This window comes from Miniopterus schreibersii (assembly GCF_964146895.1).
Source record: "Miniopterus schreibersii genome assembly, chromosome: 12".
In the NCBI taxonomy this organism is placed as follows: Eukaryota; Metazoa; Chordata; class Mammalia; order Chiroptera; family Miniopteridae; genus Miniopterus; species Miniopterus schreibersii.
In genome coordinates this window covers 66,155,084-66,175,436 of record NC_138112.1, presented here as the reverse complement: position 1 = coordinate 66,175,436, position 20,353 = coordinate 66,155,084, and the positions used below count along the sequence as shown (strand labels likewise).

At 41.0% G+C, this 20,353-nt stretch overlaps 1 protein-coding gene across 1 annotated transcript; it reads left to right on the top strand.

The window, feature by feature from the left end:
* Nucleotides 1-18,022: 18,022 nt before the first annotated feature.
* LOC308565759 (olfactory receptor 5AN6-like) lies at nt 18,023-18,967 on the top strand (the record flags this gene model as incomplete). Its single annotated transcript, XM_081155360.1, has 1 exon — nt 18,023-18,967. The coding sequence occupies one exon, from the start codon at nt 18,023-18,025 to the stop codon at nt 18,965-18,967; it is 945 nt and encodes a 314-aa protein (XP_081011486.1).
* Nucleotides 18,968-20,353: the final 1,386 nt, after the last annotated feature.

Below are 20,353 nucleotides of genomic sequence, written 5' to 3'. Positions count from 1 at the left end.
CAACCGGTTGAGATGACAGATCTTCCCTGGCTCAATTCAGAGGAAAGAACCCAAAGTCTGAGGGAAATGGGAGTGTTAAAGTAGGTTATCGTATCTGTTCTGCATACGAGCCCCCTTCCCAACCTTGTTTGCATAGAGGGCTCAGAGGGAAGTCCCTTCACTGAGCTATCAAGGAACAACTGAGAGGGGAGCACCAGCGTCTTTGGAAAGTGCCTGGTGGGATGACTGTGGAAGACGCCGTCACTGAGACATGACTTGATTTCAGTGTGAAGGCAAGTGGCAGTGCTAAACCCGGAGAGCTTAGGGGGGCAAAATTAATGTATGGGGCGCAGGGTTTATACTGTCTGAGTCTGGCTTTTTACACTTATCACCAGGCATTTGTGATGCACCCATTTTGTTGTGTGCATAAGCCCCCCATTCCTTCTTATTGCTGAGCAGTGTTCCAGTGTAGGGATATAACACAACTTGTTTAATCATTCTGCAGTGCAGAGACATTTGTGTTTGTTTTGTTTTTTCCAGTTATGGGTCATGATTGTTTAAATAAACTTTTCATTTTGAAAAAATTATAAATTTGTTTAAAATGGTACCACGAATGTGAACTTGTGACTTACCTGTTCTCAATTGCATTACTCTTATCTAAATTTATCATGTGCAAAATGCTTGGTAAAGTGCCCATTATCCTGGTCTGGTTTCTTTCCCGGAATTGAACTTTGTGACAGTACTGAGTTTAGGTCCTTGAAGAGCACGTGGTACAGTGCGTAGAGCATGGTGAGAATATAATGTGTTCGAAGCTGATCAATTGTTAGTACACTGCTGGGTTCTCATGTGGATTTTAGTCCCTGCAGGTCACCTCTTAAAACTGACCCTACAATTTCGGCACACTTCCATCAGGTGGCAGCACCATTCCATGGCGGAGAGGGGGGTCTAAACTAGAAGGCATCTGTGCAGATAATGGCTTGTTAATAGTTATCTCTGTTGTAATCATGCTGTATGAGTTCTTAGAGGTCTTCTGCTTTAAATTTTTTTGTTTAAGAGCAAAAAACAGGCTGAGAGAGGTCAGGAGCGCAGTCTCCCACAGTAGAATGGGAAGTGGACCTCAGGTTCTCTGACTTCTAGCTTAGTACTTTCTTCTTGCAAACATATTTAAAACACCTCTAAAACTGCTAAATGTACGTTTATATTGTACCTCACTTTTGATCAGAATGCCTGGTGAAAAGACATTGGATCTACATCAGGTTGACATTTATCCCCATCATCAGTGAAATAAATACAAACATAACTTTTCAAACTCCGATTTGAGAATCGAGAGTTTATTCTACTGCTGAGCATCTTTGGATTTATTTCTGGGCTTTGCTTTGAAACAACGAAAATAACTGCATTAAAATAACTATGCTAAAATGTTAAACAAACATGAAAGCAAACCATATTTAGGAGAGGCTGTCAGTGAACAAAATCTAAAATGCATGAACCCTAGTGAGATAAATTTGAGTTGAATCTCAAAGAAATGTCTCCTAAACACTTGTAATGCTGTGTGGAGTTTATTTGCTTTTATGTGCTATTTGCTTTCACACTTTTGTGATGTTCACTTAAACTTCTGTTTTAAATTCGTATATTTAATCATATTTGAGATCTGTTATGTTAAACTGAGGGTATGGAGAGTTTATGGTGATGCCCAGGTTAATTTGATATGGAAACTTTCTTCCCCACCCTCACATTTCTTGTAGAATGGTTGACAATACACTGAGTGTCCCCACTCTTTATTTTCCCATCCGATGCAGATATTACTAATTCGCTCTTTATTCTTGAGCTTCTCCATCTTTGTAGATGGTTATTGTCACTATAATCAGAGTCGGCATATGACAGATGAAATATCTTACCAGCTCTGCCAAGGCAGGACCGAGGCCTTCAGCGCCTGTGCCTCTCACCTGACCTCTGTGACCCTCTCCCGCGCTTCTGGTCTCCTCGTGTCCATGCCACCCAGCTCCTAAGCCAGGACAGGGCAGTGTCTGTATTCTATGCTCTGGCGGTCCCTGTGGTGAGCCCCATCTTCAGTCTTAGGAACAAGGAGACTGAAAGTGGCCTGAGGAAAGCTGTGGAGCCGGGACACCTGCTTTCTCGGGGGCGTTCATTTTTCTAACCCGGAGCTACTGGTTACAGCGACGCTACGAGCTGGGCCAGTCTGCAGCCTTTCAGGTAGCTTTGGACTAGTCGATCTACGCAGTGATTTTTGTTAGCCAGATTCCCCCCTCCTTTTTACAATATCCCCCTAACCAGTTTACCTACTGGCTGTTGGAAAAGCAGTCCGGCCAGAGTTTTGGTTTCTAGAAGAAATGAAATGGCATGGATCGAGATGATAAATGTTCAGTTTAGCACAAAACTTTACCATGACAAAGACTGAGAAACCTGAAACATTAAAATAGTTTGTGTCTGTAGGACGCAGGAGCCTCACGGGCAGACACCCTCCCCCGTTGGGAATCATGACTGTCACGAGGCCTGTGACTGGGGGTAGAGCGTTGGCTCTGTAGATGGATTAGGGCGGCTTTGGACGCCTGGTCCGCTCGGGACGTAGCATCTCAGCACAGAACATGCCTGCGCCCCTCACCCGCCCTGCTTCCCTCCCCAGGAGGCGGCCCTAGGGGGGCAGAAGGAACCCGCGCTCCAAGAGGTGGCTCCCCCCGAAATGCTGCCGCCCTGCCCACGGCCAGCTCCGCGGACCCCTTCTTTCCCTTCGCGCCGCCTCCCCTCCTTTCCCTTACCCGCGCTCCAGTTCACCCAGCTCCTCCAGTGTCCCTTTGGCAGTTAGTTTCAAATCCTCCTGCTGCCAGAAGTCATTGGAACAAAACAAAACAATAAATAAATCAGCTGTCACTCTTCCATTATCATCTCCAATTTTTAAAAAACATTTATTTATTTATTTATTTATTTATTTATTTATTTATTTATTTATTTTTAATGAACAAACAGTGTAAGAGCTTTATAAAAATCTGTCTGGTTTGGCCACGTACACGTTTGCCAGCGATGGAAGTTTTTCCTTTGCGCCGAGAAGATATATGATACTACTCAGCCATAAGAAAAGATGAAATACTGCCATTTGCGATAACATGGATGGCCCTTGGGAATATCATGCTAAACAAAATAAGTCAGAAAAAAGCTAAGAACCATAGGATTTCACTCATATGTAGGATATAAACTGAAACTCATAGACACAGACAACAATCTGGTGGTGGCCAGAGGGAAGAGGCAGGATAGTAAAGGGTAAAGGGAGCCAAATATACGGTGACAGAAGATGATTTGACATTGGGTGGTGGGCACCCAATGTAATATACAGGTCATGTATCATAGGAACATACACTTGAAACCTATGTAATCTTATTAACCAATGTCACCCCAATAAAATTAATAATAAATAAATAGACAAAAAGAAGGTATAAGATACTTTTACAGTTTGCCCAACTACCAAGGAGAAAGTAACACTCATTCCTTATAATCATTACATCTAATGCATAAGATGGGGATTGGTCACGAGGCTTGACTGAAGCAACCAAGATATGGAGTTTATAGGAAGCCACATGCTAAATAAAACTGCCCAAATAAGTGCATTTATTATGAGGCATATAAACAGATATGCATTAAACAGAATATTTTTGGCACTAGAAGAGTCAGGTATTTTACAGCAATCTGAAGCAGGACAGGGTTACAGCAGTCTCCAGGCAGGGCTAACTAGCTACAGATGAATTCGCTTTAGTCAAATTACCCCAATCCAGGGCGTGGCGCTCATCTCTGCAGCCTCCGAAAATCTTTTCCAGATGGGCTGAAGTTTACCAGGCTCAGAATAGCTAGTTCCATGAGCCAGGATGCCATTTTTAGTTTTCCGTGGAGAACAAAGCTGCCAAGCTTGTCCTTGTGCTGGTGGCACAATTCTCTGTCTTGTTGGAAAAAACCACATGGAAAAACAAATTACAATTGAAAGTCTATTTGGAGAGAAAGGAATCAAAGCAAAGTGGCTAATGCGTGTCTGGGCCCGACGTGGCAGGCCACAGGGCCCTGCAGCCCGAGCCTGCGCTGGGGCACTGCCACTTTTTCTCTCTCCAGGTGTTCATTGTCTTCTAACTGACCATTGTCCCCTCTCATCGCTGTATTATTTGCAGAATGATTGACAGGTTTTCCTTCGTTTGGTCTAAAAAATATTTAGTCTCCAAAATGCCTATGTTACACATTTCATTGATCTATTATGGTCTAATTTTGTAGTTTAACTTTTAGAGTTTTTGGAAACCTAGTTATTGTCCATATGTACCACCTATATTCCCCTAATATTTTGGGTAGGTACATATGACCACACACACACACACATTCACATACTCACGAATTAGTGACTGGTACATTAAATGGTCTCTGATGAGATTTTTAACTTTTTTCTAAAGATTAGCAGTCTCAGGGTTCTTGTCTTACTCCTAGACAAACCTAGAGCTTCCCTACCTTGTGATCATTCACGCAAATGAAACGCTTGTTTCACATCTTGTGTCCAGGTAACTGATTTGGACCTTCCTGACCTACAGCTGAACAGGGAGAGCCTGACCCTCTTGCGTGTAAGGAGGTAGCCCTGTGTCCCGAATTCTCCTCTCAGCTGGATCTCCTACGACCTTCCCTGAACATCTAAGTAACCGGGGAAGAGGAACCAGCGGTTCGTGTGTGACCTTTGTGCTTTCGTTCCATCTTCACCCTCCCCTCTAATGCCGGCAGCCTGTGTGCGACACCATTTACGGATCTGGTGGAGACGAGATCCCCTCCTTCCCACAAGCAGAGACATCGCCACAGCAGGCCTTGCAATCATGGCTTGGACGGGTTAGAAACCGGGCGTGGTGGCGTCTCTCTTTAGTGGTGGCAGAGTAGATGGCGGGACAGACAGCTGGGAGACAGACAAACCACACACTTTGGTACAACCACACTCTAGAAATAAACAGGCATCTAGGACGCAGGGAGACCTTATGGAAGAAGAGAGGTTTCATCTCTCTCTCTCAAAACAGAGGTCTTCTGACCACAATGTCAAATGGATTTAAATGTCAACATAAATAGAAAAAATGGCACGTGTTCAGTATCACATTGATATTGTATGGCGTATTCTTATATAATAAACCTATTTTTTTTGCAAAGTGAGGCTGGATTGTTTTCATCTTGAAAAAATCCTTAAGGAGCAAAATCGGTCTACATGGACCCAACGGAGGAAGGCCCTGTATCAGACATGCACTGAAGCTCATAGTTCATTTTCTAACAACTATAAGCTAAAGAAGTAGACTGGAAGGGATGCTCTCACCCTTAAGCTTGACCCTAGTCTAGAATAGAATTGGAAATAAGAGTCCATCTGGGGCTGAGATGCAGCTGGGAGGTATCCTTGAACCTAGTCAAGAAGAGGTGGGTTCTGAGAACCTGCATCTCAGCCCACTGATCAGTCCAGTGAACCTCTATTTCAACTTCCTTTGGCTGTCACAACCTTCTCTGAGGCTTGAGAGCCTAAGAACTTACCTGCCTGGAGGAAGGGAATGGTCAGAGATGTAGGGAAGAAAATATTAGGTAAAAAAATAGATACTATTTTGAAAATATTATCTGTTAGCTGCTACATACAGCTAAGTGAAAAATTTTAAAAAGGGTTGGATGGGCATAAAACAAGAGACTAAAGACATGTGAAAAGCATGAGCCCATCTGATTGTTTAATATATCACAACCGAGTGCTGAGCCTTCTCTGTAGCCTGGCCTCTTCTATCTCCTCTAAGATGTCCTTTCCATGCGGTGTCTAGGGAAAGAAAAGCCAGACCCGACGGCCAAAGCTTAGTTTCCTTTAGTGTCGGGCTACAAAACAAAAAATGCTTCTCTTCTTGTATATTTGGAGAAAGAAGATAGCACAGTGGGGGGCAGGGAGGTGGAAAGGCGCCTTCCTGGTGTGTGTTTGAAGAGATCGAATACAGTATTTACTTTTTCAGTTTCCCACACACTTTGCCCAGTTCTCCTGGCCTCTGCCCTTCTTCACACAATCATTTCCTCCTCTCCTTCTCCCTCTCCCACTCTTTTAATTCTTTAAACCAAGTAGCTGGAGCCATGGGAAGGAAGAGAGCTATTTTTATTTCTTCTTTCCTACTGTACATCTGAACATGATCCATTCATGGAGTCCCATCTAAAAGTAAAATAACAAAAAAACAAGACAAAAACAACCACCAAAAAACTAGTCCAAAATAAGAAGGTAGGGGTGAGACTCCGTCTGTGCAGAGTGTGACGCGGTGTTGCTGGAGGTCAGCTACTTCCTGGTGTTTTTCCCAGACGGAGGTCTCTGATGATTGTTCCTGTGCTTTCGTGACATAATTTATGTTATGGATATTATGGCAGGAAGGTTGACATCCCTATACCGGCCCCATGGTTCTTATAGACAGAAGGGTTTCTTGATATCAAAATGTCTCAAAAGATTAACATCATGAAGGGACATCTTGGAGCTTAAGTAAGGGACCAGTGAACAGACCCGGTCTCCCTCTTTTACCCAGGAGGGAGGTGGTGTGCAGCTCGCATGGTTTTAATTATTCTTGCTTTTTGTGGGTTGTACTTCCAAGTCTTCTCTTCAGTGTGTTAGGGAAGACTCATGGCATTTAAGGTCCTCTTCTTCCACAGCTCGGTCACTTCTGAAGGAGGCTGAGAGTCAGTCCTCACTAACGAAAACCATGTGCTCATCTCAGAGTACTGATGGAGGGACACTCTCAGAGGCCAGAAGCGGCAACACCTGTTGGCCATTCCTGAACGCCTGGGTACAGCAAAGTAACAGGAGTTGGGTCTCAGGAGAGCAGAGCTTTTCAGAGCTCTTAGGTGTGTCATTAGGGGCTCTGCTCTAAGAGATGTCTAGGGCCAGGGAGTTCCAGGAAGAATTTCAAAGATTTATAAATAGCTTAGTATCATTGTCCTTGAAGTCGACGTTTTCTAAGGGGTTGTCTTCCATGGCAGCTCGTTTAGCCTGAAAAGTGAATCTGTTGAAAGATGATTTAAGTACAGAGGCTGTGTGATTAGTGTTTAAAAAGAGAGAACACGGACCCAGGGGAAGAGTTGTGGGTTACTTTTGAGGGGCCCATACTATCTGATTTGTTCCAATTAAAAAGTCAAATCCGAGCAGCCTACAGAAGACAGTGGAGGGCACTATTCCTGAATTGAGCAGGTCCAAACAAAGCTTTGGTTAACATGCCCGGTTCTAGAGGCAGTGAGAAACCACCAGCCAAGAATGAACTAATACTTGGTCTCCTGGAAGTAACCCTGTCCATATAGTTCTTGATAAAGAGGGCTCTTTAGATTTTCTTTCCTGGCCTACAAATATGTTGAACTTTAAAAAAGTCAACTAAATAAATATTAGGAAGGGCTATTGACGAAATCTCTCAAAGGGGCCACTTTTTCAAGCTCTCTTTCCATTGCCGCCTTTTTTCAGTTGCTAAGCAGGGTCAAATGGAGGTAAGTGTGGGGAGGAGGAACGTATGTCGTCAAGAATGGCACGAGAAAAAGCTGATGGAAGAGAGCCAAAGTAAACCCACCCAAAGCAGACAAGAAAGCTGGCGAGTCTTTGATAAATAAAAGACGACTAAAAATAAGGTTTAATTAGGAACGAGAGCCTCGGGGCTGGCTGAGAAAAGCAATGTGGCAAACTAAAGGTGCTGGGAGATTATGGGCACCCCTAGTTTCACACAGTTCCCCATGCCCTGGGGCGTTTGCCGTGGCAGGTTTATCTCTCGGGCATCTCTGGGCACAAGCTTTGAGTGGTTACCACCTGAAGGCTGAGGCTTCCCTTTCCCTCAGTTACGCATAAGGTGTATTGCAAAACATTTTCACGCCTCCCTCCTTCCTCCTAAAAGGAGATAAATCCTCCTCCTGTTTGTCTCATTACTTGGTAGCAGTCGGCGTGACAGCTTTTCCATTCCTTTCCTGAAGGTGTGGTGACCGTGTTATTGAGCATGTTCCATTACATTGTCGTTGCCCTTCCATTTGCAGGATGATCCCTCTGACATAGTCTCTGCCAATCCAGAGATCTTTTGTGAGCAAGTCTTGCCGAGAACATGCAGGGGCCTTCCCCGATCTCTAACTTTTTGCCCCCATCCAGCCAGTGATCGCCTACAAGAATTTCTCTCTGTCCTCAGGCCACACGTCGCCTCTTGTCTTGTGTGATGCCTCTGTGAGCACATTGTCATCTCTCTTCCTGAGCTAGAGGCTCCTCGTTGGATCATTTACATTATCCAAAATACCAAGTATAGTGCTTTGCACTCTATAGTTGTTTAGAAATAAGATTAATGCAGCAATTCATATATTTAGGGAGCAGCTCAGGGCGGATATTTAAGTGTGGCTCTGGAGTTGGAGTGCTTGGATTTTTGACAGATTTGTGTCATCGTAACCACCTTACCCTGCAATAGTATGCACATGAATGGAGTATAATAAAATTCACACTACCTTTGGACAAAGAAGGCTGACTTTGACACAGATAACATGCCAAAATGGACCTGCAGCTGACTTGAGGCCACACATACCCAATCTCTTTAAGTCCTAGGGATTCATTACTTTCATCCTACATGAGCAGTGACCTCATCATTTATTAATCTACCCGCAAGTATTTGTAAAACATCAAGGTTTAGAAACTCGTTGCTTCTTCTTGACTCTGAGATTGAGCCCTGTTCCATCTCAGGCCTCTGACCCTAAAGGAGAGATTCCTGGCAGAGGCCCCCAGGGATGTAGAAACCTCTTCTCCCAAATATTCTGATGCGGTGTCGTCCAGACATGGTGGTGACCAGTGTTTGTTCTGTGTTTCTGACCATAATGGAAATGAGCAGAGAGAGGGGATGTGCTTTTGTACAGAAACAAAGTTATACAATTGGCCTGGTTGTGCCTCCTGGGAAAACGTGGCTGAGATCGTTTATCTCTCTCTACAGCATCTTTCAGTGCTAATCATCTAATATCTTTTCGGTCACGTCTTAGTCTCAACCAGCTCTAGTCTAAGAAGGAGGAGGTGACCTGAGTCATAAAGGGGAATGGAATGAAGTGTGCGGTCCCTTCAGTTCCATTTGCTTATGAGTCAGATGATGTGATTTCTTGCATCTAGTGCCCAGTGTGGATTTCTGATGAGAGAGGATATTCAAAATCCATGTCACGGCCATTAGCAGTTTCTGATATTGTGGGACTCAAACATCTCTTCCTCTTCCCCATTAAACCTGGAAATTTCACCCTTGGTTTTATGGCCAGTGGGGTTACACTACCAAGTTAGTTCTGATGTTTTAACCATCTGTGCAAGTTTGATGCGAGGAGACTTGTGTGAAAACTCATTGTAATAATAGAGTTACTGAATATTCCATATTGGAGAGAGTAAGAACAAATGTGGAAAACTGCGATATATTCTTTCCTAAGTCTGTGTTCCATGTTTTATGCCCTAGACATTGATGGTTATATGCGGTGATATGATGGATGAGGTAGAACGGTTAGAGTTATTTTAATGCTGATATTTTCCAGGAAACCTCAGTGGTCATTAGAGGAAATAGATAGTGGGATAGGCAGGATTTTTATCTCTGGCCAGTTATCACCAGCCGAAGGAGGAAATAAAGCTTGTGGTCCAGGTGGTCTGGTTAAAAAGACCAATAAGATGTGTAACAGCTTTGTCTGTTGATTTGACAGGTTGCCCAGACTTGAACAAACTGGTATAAAGTAGATATTATTATATTCACATATAATACTTGGAAACTCATTGGATTTTTAATGAATATTTTGGGGGTTTCAATGGTCATGAGTCACAGGGATTATTCTGTTCAATTAAGGATTGTAAGTAAAAAGGTAGTTGAGGCCTTTGCTAGACCTTCCATGAGTTTCCACATGGACAGCATTGAGAGAAGGAGATTGTTGAATCTCTGGGAGAGAACATGTGGGTTTGACACATGCCAAGGATACTGTAATATGACTAGAGGACGTTTGCTTCATGACCCCATCCAGGTGTAGGTATGTTTTTTGAAGCATTGCTCTTTCAAATGTGTAAAAATGTATGAGGATGCCTGTCCCTAAGGGGACATGAAGGATTCCTTAGGAGACGGAACTCTGTTAGATGTTAGTGGGGTTAGTTCCACCGTATTTCACAGCTATGCCTCTCCATGGGCTCAGATGAGCTCCAGGGGTGATGACCGGAGCTGCTGATGGTAACTGGAAATTAACATTCTGGGAGCTGCCGTGGGTGGGCCAGGCTGCTGAGAACTGCTGTCTTCCAGGAACTGCCTCCCCGGGCTGCTGTTGAGAACCATTAGCTAGAGCTACTGATGGTAAATGCTATTAAAGTATTATTTTAAAGAAAAAACTGGGGAAAATAAAATACAGTTATTTAGACTCCCCCTGAAGGACATTGAGACTAGTGGCATGTTGTGAATGGGGTCATTTTCTTTACTTCTTTTTTGGACGTTTTGTTGTTAGTGTTGGGAAATGCAACCGATTTCTGTATGTTGATTTTATAGTCTATAACTTTACTGAATTTACTTTTTAATTCTAACAGCTTTTGGTGAGGTTTTTAGGAATATATATGTATATTTATATTTATATCACATGCAAATAGTGACAATTTTACTTCTTTTATTTCAACTTGGATGCCCCCTTTCTTTATCTTGCCTGATTGCTCTTGTTAGGACTTCCAGTACTATGTTGAATAACAGGGGCTGGAATGAGCATCCTTGTCTTGCTTGTTTCTGATTTTAGAGGAAAAACTCTCAATCTTTTCCCATTGAGTATGATGCCAGCAGTGGTTTGACATATATGGCCTTATTATGTTGAGATGTGTTCCTTTTATACACAAGTTATTGAGAGTTTCTATCATGAAAGAAATGTTGTGTTTTGTCAAGTGCCTTTTCTACTCTATTGAGATGATCATATGACTTTTATTTTTAATTTATCAATGCTTTGTCACATTTATTGATTTGTGTATGTCGAACCCTTTTTGCATCCCAGTTGATCATGGTGTGTGATACTTTTAATGTATTGTTGAATTCTGTTTGTTTATATTTTGTTGAGAATTTTTGCATCTATATTCATGAAAGATATTGGTCTAAACTTTTCTTTCTTATAGTGTCCTTTCTTTTTTTGGTATCAGGGTAGTGTTAGCCTCATAAAATGTGTTTGGGACACTTTCACTTTCTAAAGAGGTGTGTTTATTTCCATTAACCTGTCCATGTCCCACCATTGCATATTGGGTGTGTGGAAAACAGATAACTTTTGGGTTAGTCCACATGTTTCCAAGCCAAGAAGGAACCATCAGACATTAATAAGAGATACAAGGAGTCCCTCAAACATTCAGTCCCAATTAGAGAAGATACTAATATGTCCCCATTTTTGTAAAAATATGAACAGAAAAATGGAGAAATTACAATAATTATAATGTTAGTAATAATAAATTGCTAACATTTATTAAGTGCTTCCAGTGACCGAACAGGTATTATTTAAGTTCATCGCAACCCTTTTAGGTAGCTGTGCTATTATCACCTCCTTTTTCCTAAGTAACCAAGGCACAGTGAGGTTAAGCGAATGGGTCAAGGTCACTGAGCTCATAAGTAATTAAGTCAGAATTCAACCCAAGTGGGTCTGTCCAGGGCCTGAGCACATAATCACCAAAACCACAATGAATGATTGTTCTAATAAAGACCTCAAATTTTGGGTGACCATACAGCCTTGTTTGCTTGGGACAATTCTGCTGATTGCCCTGACATGGTTATTAATAACTCTCCTTTTCATGACCAAAGTTGTCCCTTTTGGATAATATGATCACCCTGTGTTGAGAATCTCTCCCAGATGTCATGATTCTGAAAGTCCAGAAAGAAAAATTGGAACTTGGTTCAATTAGGGCACATGAAAGTGGAAAAATGGAATCAGCTGGGAGCATTTCTCTTGTTTTCTCCATCCATCGCTCTAGAGAGTAATTAACTGAAAATGGTGCTTCCTATTAATAACCTCTTCTCTCTCCACACTGGACCCTAAGGAGGCATTTAAGGGAATCTCTAGTTGGAAGTACCTCTCTTGCAGCAATGGCTAGTAGGAGCCATGGCCAAAAGCACAGAGCCCTGGGGAAGTAAATATCTTCACCCTGAATGCTCACCTGCTTTCTGTAGCTTCTGGCTCCTGGAGGAACTCCTCGCGCATCTGGACGTCTGGAGCGCGGTCAACACTCAGGCCCAGCAGAAGGTAGCTGTGGGCGCAGCGCCTCCCAGGTTGCTCTGGGGCACCCGTTGGAGCATCTACAAGATACCTGGGTAGGTAGAACAGGAATAGCTTTCTTTACTTGATTTGGCTTTCTTTCTTCTCCTACACTCAGACCAAAGACCTCATGCATCCAGCTTCACTTACTATTTTATTTTCTCACAATAACCATGCTCCCTATCTCCTATCCCAGTGGGATTATTTGAATTATACCAGAAACCAAGGTATTCGAACCAAAAGAAAACCATCAGTTTCAGGCATTAGCAAGTAGGTGGAGTAGGGTTGGAGGGCATGGAGGTTGCTGATAGCTCACCAATTGGGCCAAGGAGACCCACGTTTTTACCACCAAATAATCCAATTTTTCTCTGTAAAAGATTTTTAGTTAGCAAAATACCTTTCTGATACGCTCATTATCATTCATTATTAATATAACAATTCTCATTTTTGACAGCTCACTATGTGACCAGTGCTCTGTTATACACTTCACAGACCATACTTAAACAGGTCTTCACAAAACCACGAAGTGATGATCATTCTTCCCTGACAGGTGAAGAAATGGGGCACATAGAGAGGAATTGATTTGCCAAAAGTCATACAGTTGGAAAATGGTGGAGCCAAATATGCTCTGCTTCTCAGTAATTAATTTACTTTTCCATTTATGTCCATCAGAGATAGGTGAAACGTTTGCTTAGTCTGAAATAGAGTAGCCAGAGGAAGTTGATATAATTTTACTCCAAAGCAATTTGATGGTCTCATTGTGCACAAATATACTATTTTAATAGCTTTTTGAAATATTAAAACTTGCCCTTAACTGTCATCATTACAGACCTGGGGGATATTACTCATTGCAATCGTTGATGCAAGAGGAGACTTAGTTAACTACACTTGATTCTGAACCAATGTGACCTTTGACCCTTCCTACTCCTATTTTTTTTCTAGTTTATTTTTAAAAAATGGTCTTCAAACTTTAAACAATCTATAAATTTAATTAAGCGGTACAATGCTAATGACTAGGAAAATAAAGATGAAAGAGATACAGATTTTTAATGTAAATTTACAAGATAGTGTAATTGTTAAGTGCCCAACCTTGGAGCCAGTCTACCTGAGGCGGTTACCAAGTCTGCCACTTAACAGCATTGGAACCCTAGGAAAATTCCATAACTTTATGGGCCTCATATTATAATTGAGTTGTTGTGACTTTTGAATGGATTAGTATATGTATTAGAAGAATGACTAGGACAGTAAGTGCTCAATAATATTATTATTGAAAACAGATAAACAAAAGGGTAGATATTTATGATACTGTAGCCTGAGAGTTATAGTTGCTCTGTCTGTTTGATGTTGAAAGCCTGTCGGATGCAAACCTCTTTATGATGAAATGAACATACCTCTTTTCATATTGACTAAGGATTTCAGTAACAATCAACAATTATTTCACATTTTGTAGCCTCTTGTTTCTGACTAAATTCATTTAAGGGTCTAGTTAGAACTTAAAGTTTACAACATATAAGTGAACTAGCCCATCCCATTCCCCAAATCCTAAAATATGACAAACTGACTCAGTGAGCTAAATGGTCCCCATTGTTGGTCTGCATGCTCTGCCTTTGTAAGTGGGTCATTTTATTCTTTGAATTTTCTAAATATGGACTTCTCTTTCTTTCTTTTCTTTCTTTCTTTCTTTCTTTCTTTCTTTCTTTCTTTCTTTCTTTCTTTCTTTCTTTCTTTCTTTCTTTCTCTCTCTCTCTCTCTCTCTCTCTCTCTCTCTCTCTCTCTCTCCTCTCTCTCCCCCTCTCCCCTCCCTCCCTCCCTCCCTCCCTCCCTCCCTCCCTCCCTCCCTCCCCCCTCCCCCTCCCTCCCTCCCTCCCTCCCTCCCTCCCTCCCTCCCTCCCTCCCTCCCTCCCTCCCTCCCTCCCTCCCTCCCTCCCTCCCTCCCTCCCTTCCTTCCTTCCTTCCTTCCTTCCTTCCTTCCTTCCTTCCTTCCTTCCTTCCAATTTCAAGGAATAATAAAGAGAAAATAACTATTACAGACCAGACTTTCTTTCCTTTGCTAATATAAGAACTTTACACTGGGCGGGAGATTCTATAAACATTACAAATCACAATGACACCATTTTCTGCATGAAAGGCCTTAGTGAATCAACTTCACTGGAAGCAACGTCTTCAGTTTCCAAGAGAATGTTATTGTCTCAGGATTTCTGGATCCTGTGGCCCCTGAGGCTGGCTCAGTAGAAGTCATAGGGACAAACAGTGATGCCCAAGAAACACTGGCTATTTCCCCCACCTTAACTCAAGCTTTTATATTACAGAAACTCAAAATCTGCTCCTCATTCCGTGACAAAAGACTTATTAAGCGCACACTCACGCACACACTCACGCACACACTCACGCACACTCCTCCTCCCCCCAAATGGGATGATGATGTTTCAGTAACTGCAACAGTCTCTCAAAATTCTCATTTAGCCCTATGAGCGTGATTGTTTTTCAACATGAAAGAAAATTCATCATGGTTCTACATAGTTGGAAGATCTATGCACTATAGGAATAAACTGTAACGTTATTAGTTAGAAGCATTGTCTCAATCTTTTTAAAAAAAAAAATATCTTTATTGATTTCAGAGAGAGGAAAGGAGAGGGAGAGAGAGAGAGAGATAGAAACATTAATGATGAGAGTCATTGATCAAGCCCACAACCCAGGCATGTGCCCTGACCGGGAACCCCGATCGCTTGGATCCTAGGTCGACGCTCAACCGCTGAGCCACGCCCGGCTGGGCCATTGTCTCAATCTTAGGCTCTGCCCAAGTCTATGGTATTCCTGCAGTATCGCAGGAGTGAGCCGGGGAGGCCACCACAAAACCACAGGAGCTCAGGAGCAGGGCTTGGCCCTCCTAAGATGCGGCTGCATTCAAGCATTCTGTTGACTTTCAGAAACAGTTGTTTATACTCTAGTAATGAAATCGATTTAACTGACTTATTCTATAGAGCAGTGGTTCTCCACATGTACCTTTGGGACCAGCAGCAGCAGCACCTGGGAACTTATTAGAAGGTAAAGATTTCCTGATCTTTAAGCTAGTTTTAATTGTGTAAAAAAAACAAGAAAAAAAATCACCATTACATATTTTATTAATCTTTTCCTTAAAGGTTCTAGTTAGTATGTGTGTGTGTGTGTGTGTGTGTGTGTGTGTGTATATATATATACATACATACATATATATGAAAAAAGACGAGGAATGTTGGAAACGGAGAGTAGAATGCTGGTTCCAGGGGTTGAGGGTAGAGACGCGGAGTTACTCTTCAGTGACTGTATACCTTCAGTTATGCAAGACAGATAAGTTCAAGAGACCTGCTGTGGACACTGTGCCCGGAGTTAACAGTCCTGTGCCGTGCACTTAAAAGTGTTTCAAGAGGGTACATCTCATGTTGTGCTCTGACCACAATAAAATTTTTAAATTTTAAACATTAAAAAATATTCAGATATAAGAATTTAGCTGTCTACTAGTAAGCGGTCATTCATGTGATTTTCAAAACTGTAAAACAATGCTACTTTTAAAAATATATAAATAATATTTTATTTTTTGAAAAGGTACAGCATCTTATTTTACTTTTCATTGAATTTATTGGGGTGACTAGTTTAAAGATAAGAAAATGTTTTCCTTGTTTTGACCCTCAGAATAATGCTTTTAATATTTTACCATTGAAGATGTAATTAACTGAGGTTAGTTGTAAGATTTTCTTTACAAGGTTAAAATATTTGGCTTATTTGTCATTTAAAAAAATTATGAATGAATTTTTTAGTTTTATCTACTTAGGTGATTATATTGCTTCCTTGTTAAATCTTACTCTGGTGAATTACATTAACTGATTTTCTAGTATTAAAACAACCTTGCTTTCCTGTAATAAATCCAACATGTTCATAATGTTGTATTATTTTTATATACTGTTGGGCCCAGTTTACCAAAATTTTACTTAAGATGTTTCTAATCTATTAAGTTTATAAGTGAGTATGGCTATAATATTCCTTTATTATTCCCTTTTTAGTCAGGTTTTGATATTAAGTTATACTCCCCAAATATAGTTGGAAATCACTCCAAATTTCCATTCTCTGAAAATTTTTTGTATGATTAGGATTATTGTTTTCTTTTAATTCTTGGTACAACTTGCTGATAAAACCATGTGGGCCTGGAGTTTTCTTCATGAGAAGATTTTTACCACTGATTCAATTTTTTAGTGTTTATGGAATATTCAAATTTTCTATTCTTACTTGAGTCAGTTTTGGAAAGTGACATTTTCCTAAAAGTTTTTACATTTTATTTAAGTTTTAAAATTTATCAACATAAAATTGTTTAGAGTATCCTCTTATTGCCTTTATATTTCTACCAGATCTAGCACTATATCTCCTTTTCCATTATTTTAAATTTTTTTGTTTGGCTTGGTGTCATAAATATATCAAGAATCAACTTTGATTTTCTGGTATTATTATGAAGTTATGCTTAATTTTAAAACTTTTTGTTCTTTCCTAAGAATTATAATCAGATCATTTAATTTCTTTAATCTTTTATATTCACTGAAAACAACTGTATCTCTCATGCGTAACCTATGGACGCAGACAATAGTGTGGTGAAGGCCTGGGGTGGGGAGTGGGTGCGGGGTTAAAGGGGCCAATGGGGAAAAAAGGGGACAACTGTAATATTTTCAACAATAAAGATAAATTTTTAAAAAACCACATAACTGTATCTCTCTACATAAATTTTTAGTTAAATCTACAAGATTTGTTAAGTGTTCTCACCAAAAAAAAAAAAAGATAATTATGTAATGTAATAGAGGTGTTAGCTAAAGCTGTGATGGTAATACTATTGTAATATATTAGTGCATCAAATCAGCACATTATACACCTTAAACTTACACACTGTTTATATGTCAATTATATTTCAATTAAAAAGTTTACAAGATTTGATAAATAGTTTCATTATATTTAAGTTACAATACAGTATTTTATAATTTCTATTATAATTTATTATTTGACTTGAGAATAAGTTAGAAATATGTAATTGGTTTCCAATTATGATGTTTCTTAATTACCAATTTGTTATTGATTTATAACTTAATCACACCGTAGCATGAGAATGTTATCTCTATGACCAACCCTTTCACATTTAAACTTTAAAAGTTTTCCACACACCGAAGGAGGGCTTCAAAACTGTATTAGAAAGATACCCCGACTGATACCACTTCATGGAGTACTTACTGTATACATAGCAGGCACTGTACATAAGGGAACTAATTTAACCTCAAAGAAGCCCCGTGAGATAGGTTCTATTATTATTACTATTTTACAGATAAAGCCACAGGCAGAAGGACAATAGACAACCTGTTCAGAGTGAAAAAGCTCACAGCAGAGCCACAATCCAAAACCAGCCACATGACATCTAAGGCCATGCTCTTAGTCACTAAGCTATACACAGGAGTTATAACCCCATTAGTAATATCCTCAAATTTCCTAAGCATCTTTTGAGAAGGGTCTTAAAATGTTAATATACTGTCTTTTGTATTTTAAGGGCCCGCTAGGTTAATAATAAAAAGTGTAATTGTCCTCTTTTATATGTGGGAAAGTTGATGCACAAAACCATTATAGCTATTTAGAGGCAAAGTTAACCAGGGTTATTTCATCTAAAATGGCTCAGTGTTTCTCTTAATTCTGTGTTCACTGTGGGTAGAAGGTGGTTTATTTCAATAGAAACTGAGATAACAACTGACTTAGAGATTCATTTTCTTCTCTGCCTACAGATCCTAGGGTCACCGAGGCAATGACTGGAAGAAGGAACAGTACGATGATTACCAAGTTCATTCTCTTGGGATTCTCTGAATTTCCAAAACTCACCATTGTCCTCTTTTCAGTATTCCTAGGGATCTACCTGATGACAGTGTCCTGGAACGTGGGCCTCATCACCCTCATCAGGACTGACCCCTCTCTGCACACACCTATGTACTTTTTCCTCAGTAACCTGTCCTTGCTGGACATCTGCTATGTTTCCACTATCGCCCCCAGGATGCTCTCAGACTTCTTCAAGAAGCACAAATCCATCTCCTTGATGGGGTGTACCACACAGTACTTCTTCTTCTCTAGCCTGGGTCTGACTGAATGCTGTCTCCTGGCAGCCATGGCTTATGACAGATACGCTGCCATTTGTAACCCTCTGCTCTACACGGCCATCATGTCCCCCACCCTCTGTGTGCAGATGGTGGCAGCGTCTTGTATAACGGGATTCTTTGGCTCATTGATCCAATTCTGCGCCTTACTTCAGCTGCATTTCTGTGGGCCAAACGTCATCAACCATTTCTTTTGTGACGTGCCCCAGTTGCTAATCCTATCCTGCTCTGACACCTTTTATTTTCAAGTCATGATGTCTGTGCTCACAGTGATCTTTGGGCTCATATCTGCCTTGGTTATTATGATATCCTATGGTTATATCGTTGCCACCATTCTGAAGATCACTTCAGCTGAAGGCAGGTGCAAGGCCTTCAACACCTGTGCTTCTCACCTGACCTCAGTGACCCTCTTCTTTGGCTCAGGCGTCTTTGTTTATATGTATCCTACTTCTGGCGATTCCCAGAGCCAAAACAAGTTGGCATCGGTCTTATACACTACTGTCATCCCCATGCTAAATCCATTGATCTACAGCCTGAGAAATAAGGAAATCAAAGATGCCCTAAACAGATGGAAGAAGAGAATCTTCTCCTGGCGTTACTAATGATGGAATTTATTTCAGGTGTGCAGTGTAGGAAACATGTCAACTAAAACATTGACCTACAACTTTTCCAGTTGTGGGCTGAATTACAGTTTCTACACTCTTCTAATGGAAACCCACAACTGACACAGGGACAGGAAAATGTGCGAGAAGTATCTGGAAGCTCAAGATGTCATCCTTCATCAGTTATGACCTAATACATCAAAAAGCCAAGCAATCCACAAGTATTTTTGTAGTTAGTAGTGTTGGTGTGCCCCTTCACCCTCATTATTCCATCCCTTCCTTTAAGGACCAGAGATGTCAGTACTGGTCAAGACTGTCAGGAGACCAGCCAGCCTCCTCATAGCATCTCATTGTAGGTAGGACAGAGATTATTATTAATATACAGAGAGATCTTTTTAAAAAAAGAATTGTCTAAATAATTAGATTAGTTCTCCTATTTAACCTATTTTTTATTGCTGGAAATTATGTATTAATTTCTTTGTGGGTTTGTTCAAAACAAAGTAACCATACCGGGTCAAAGGTTTGTCAACTTCATACAAAAAGAAGTTTGTTGTAATAGGAATGCTTACATGTCTGTCATCTGTAAGACTTGGTTGACCAGTTGGCTCATTGGGGATCCCTAGACAATTATCTGCTGTTGCTATAGAGTCATCTTTGTTCTTCTGTCTTCACTGTGTAACCAGAAAAGAGAACCAGAAACTAGCTCTGTAGGACGTATATGCCTGTGCAGAAGTTTATCATGAATAACAAAGAACCAGAGGTTAATTAGTCATCATAGAGACTCAGTAATTAGAAAGACCCCTGGACAGGTCTCCGGGAATCACCGGGGCAGGGCCGACGGTGTGAGTCAGGTGTTGGAGATTCAGAAACGGCCCCTGCCTGCCGGCTGTGTGGGGAGGGCTCATCCAAGGAGCCAGGGCCTCCGCCAGCTCTTCTGTCTGGGAGGCAGCTGCCCCTCCAGCCCTCACCCTGATTCCAAGCAAGTTGGTTCCTCCCTGAATATCCCAGGTTCCTTTCAAGCTGCTGCCCGGCGCTGGAGCTCAGAGAGTGCGTCTGAGTCCTCAAGGAAAATTGGAAAAATGCAAGGTATTTCTAAGGAAGCACCATAAGAAAACGATGCCAATGCTTTCAGATGAAGTGGAGACAAAAGCATATAGAGGGACGCAACTTCTCAGGATTCAAAACAATGGGATTACTCAGCTACCCAGACACTTGGATGCTGAACGAATCTATCTTTTTATTTTAGAAGTCCATAACTTTGATGTATGTAAATATTATTTTATTTTTATTGTATGATTAATTTTGAGGATACGAAAAAACAAACAAAAAAAGAAAGACCCCTGGACGGTACCATGTGTTTCCTCTTCTGTACCTACATGGGATTAA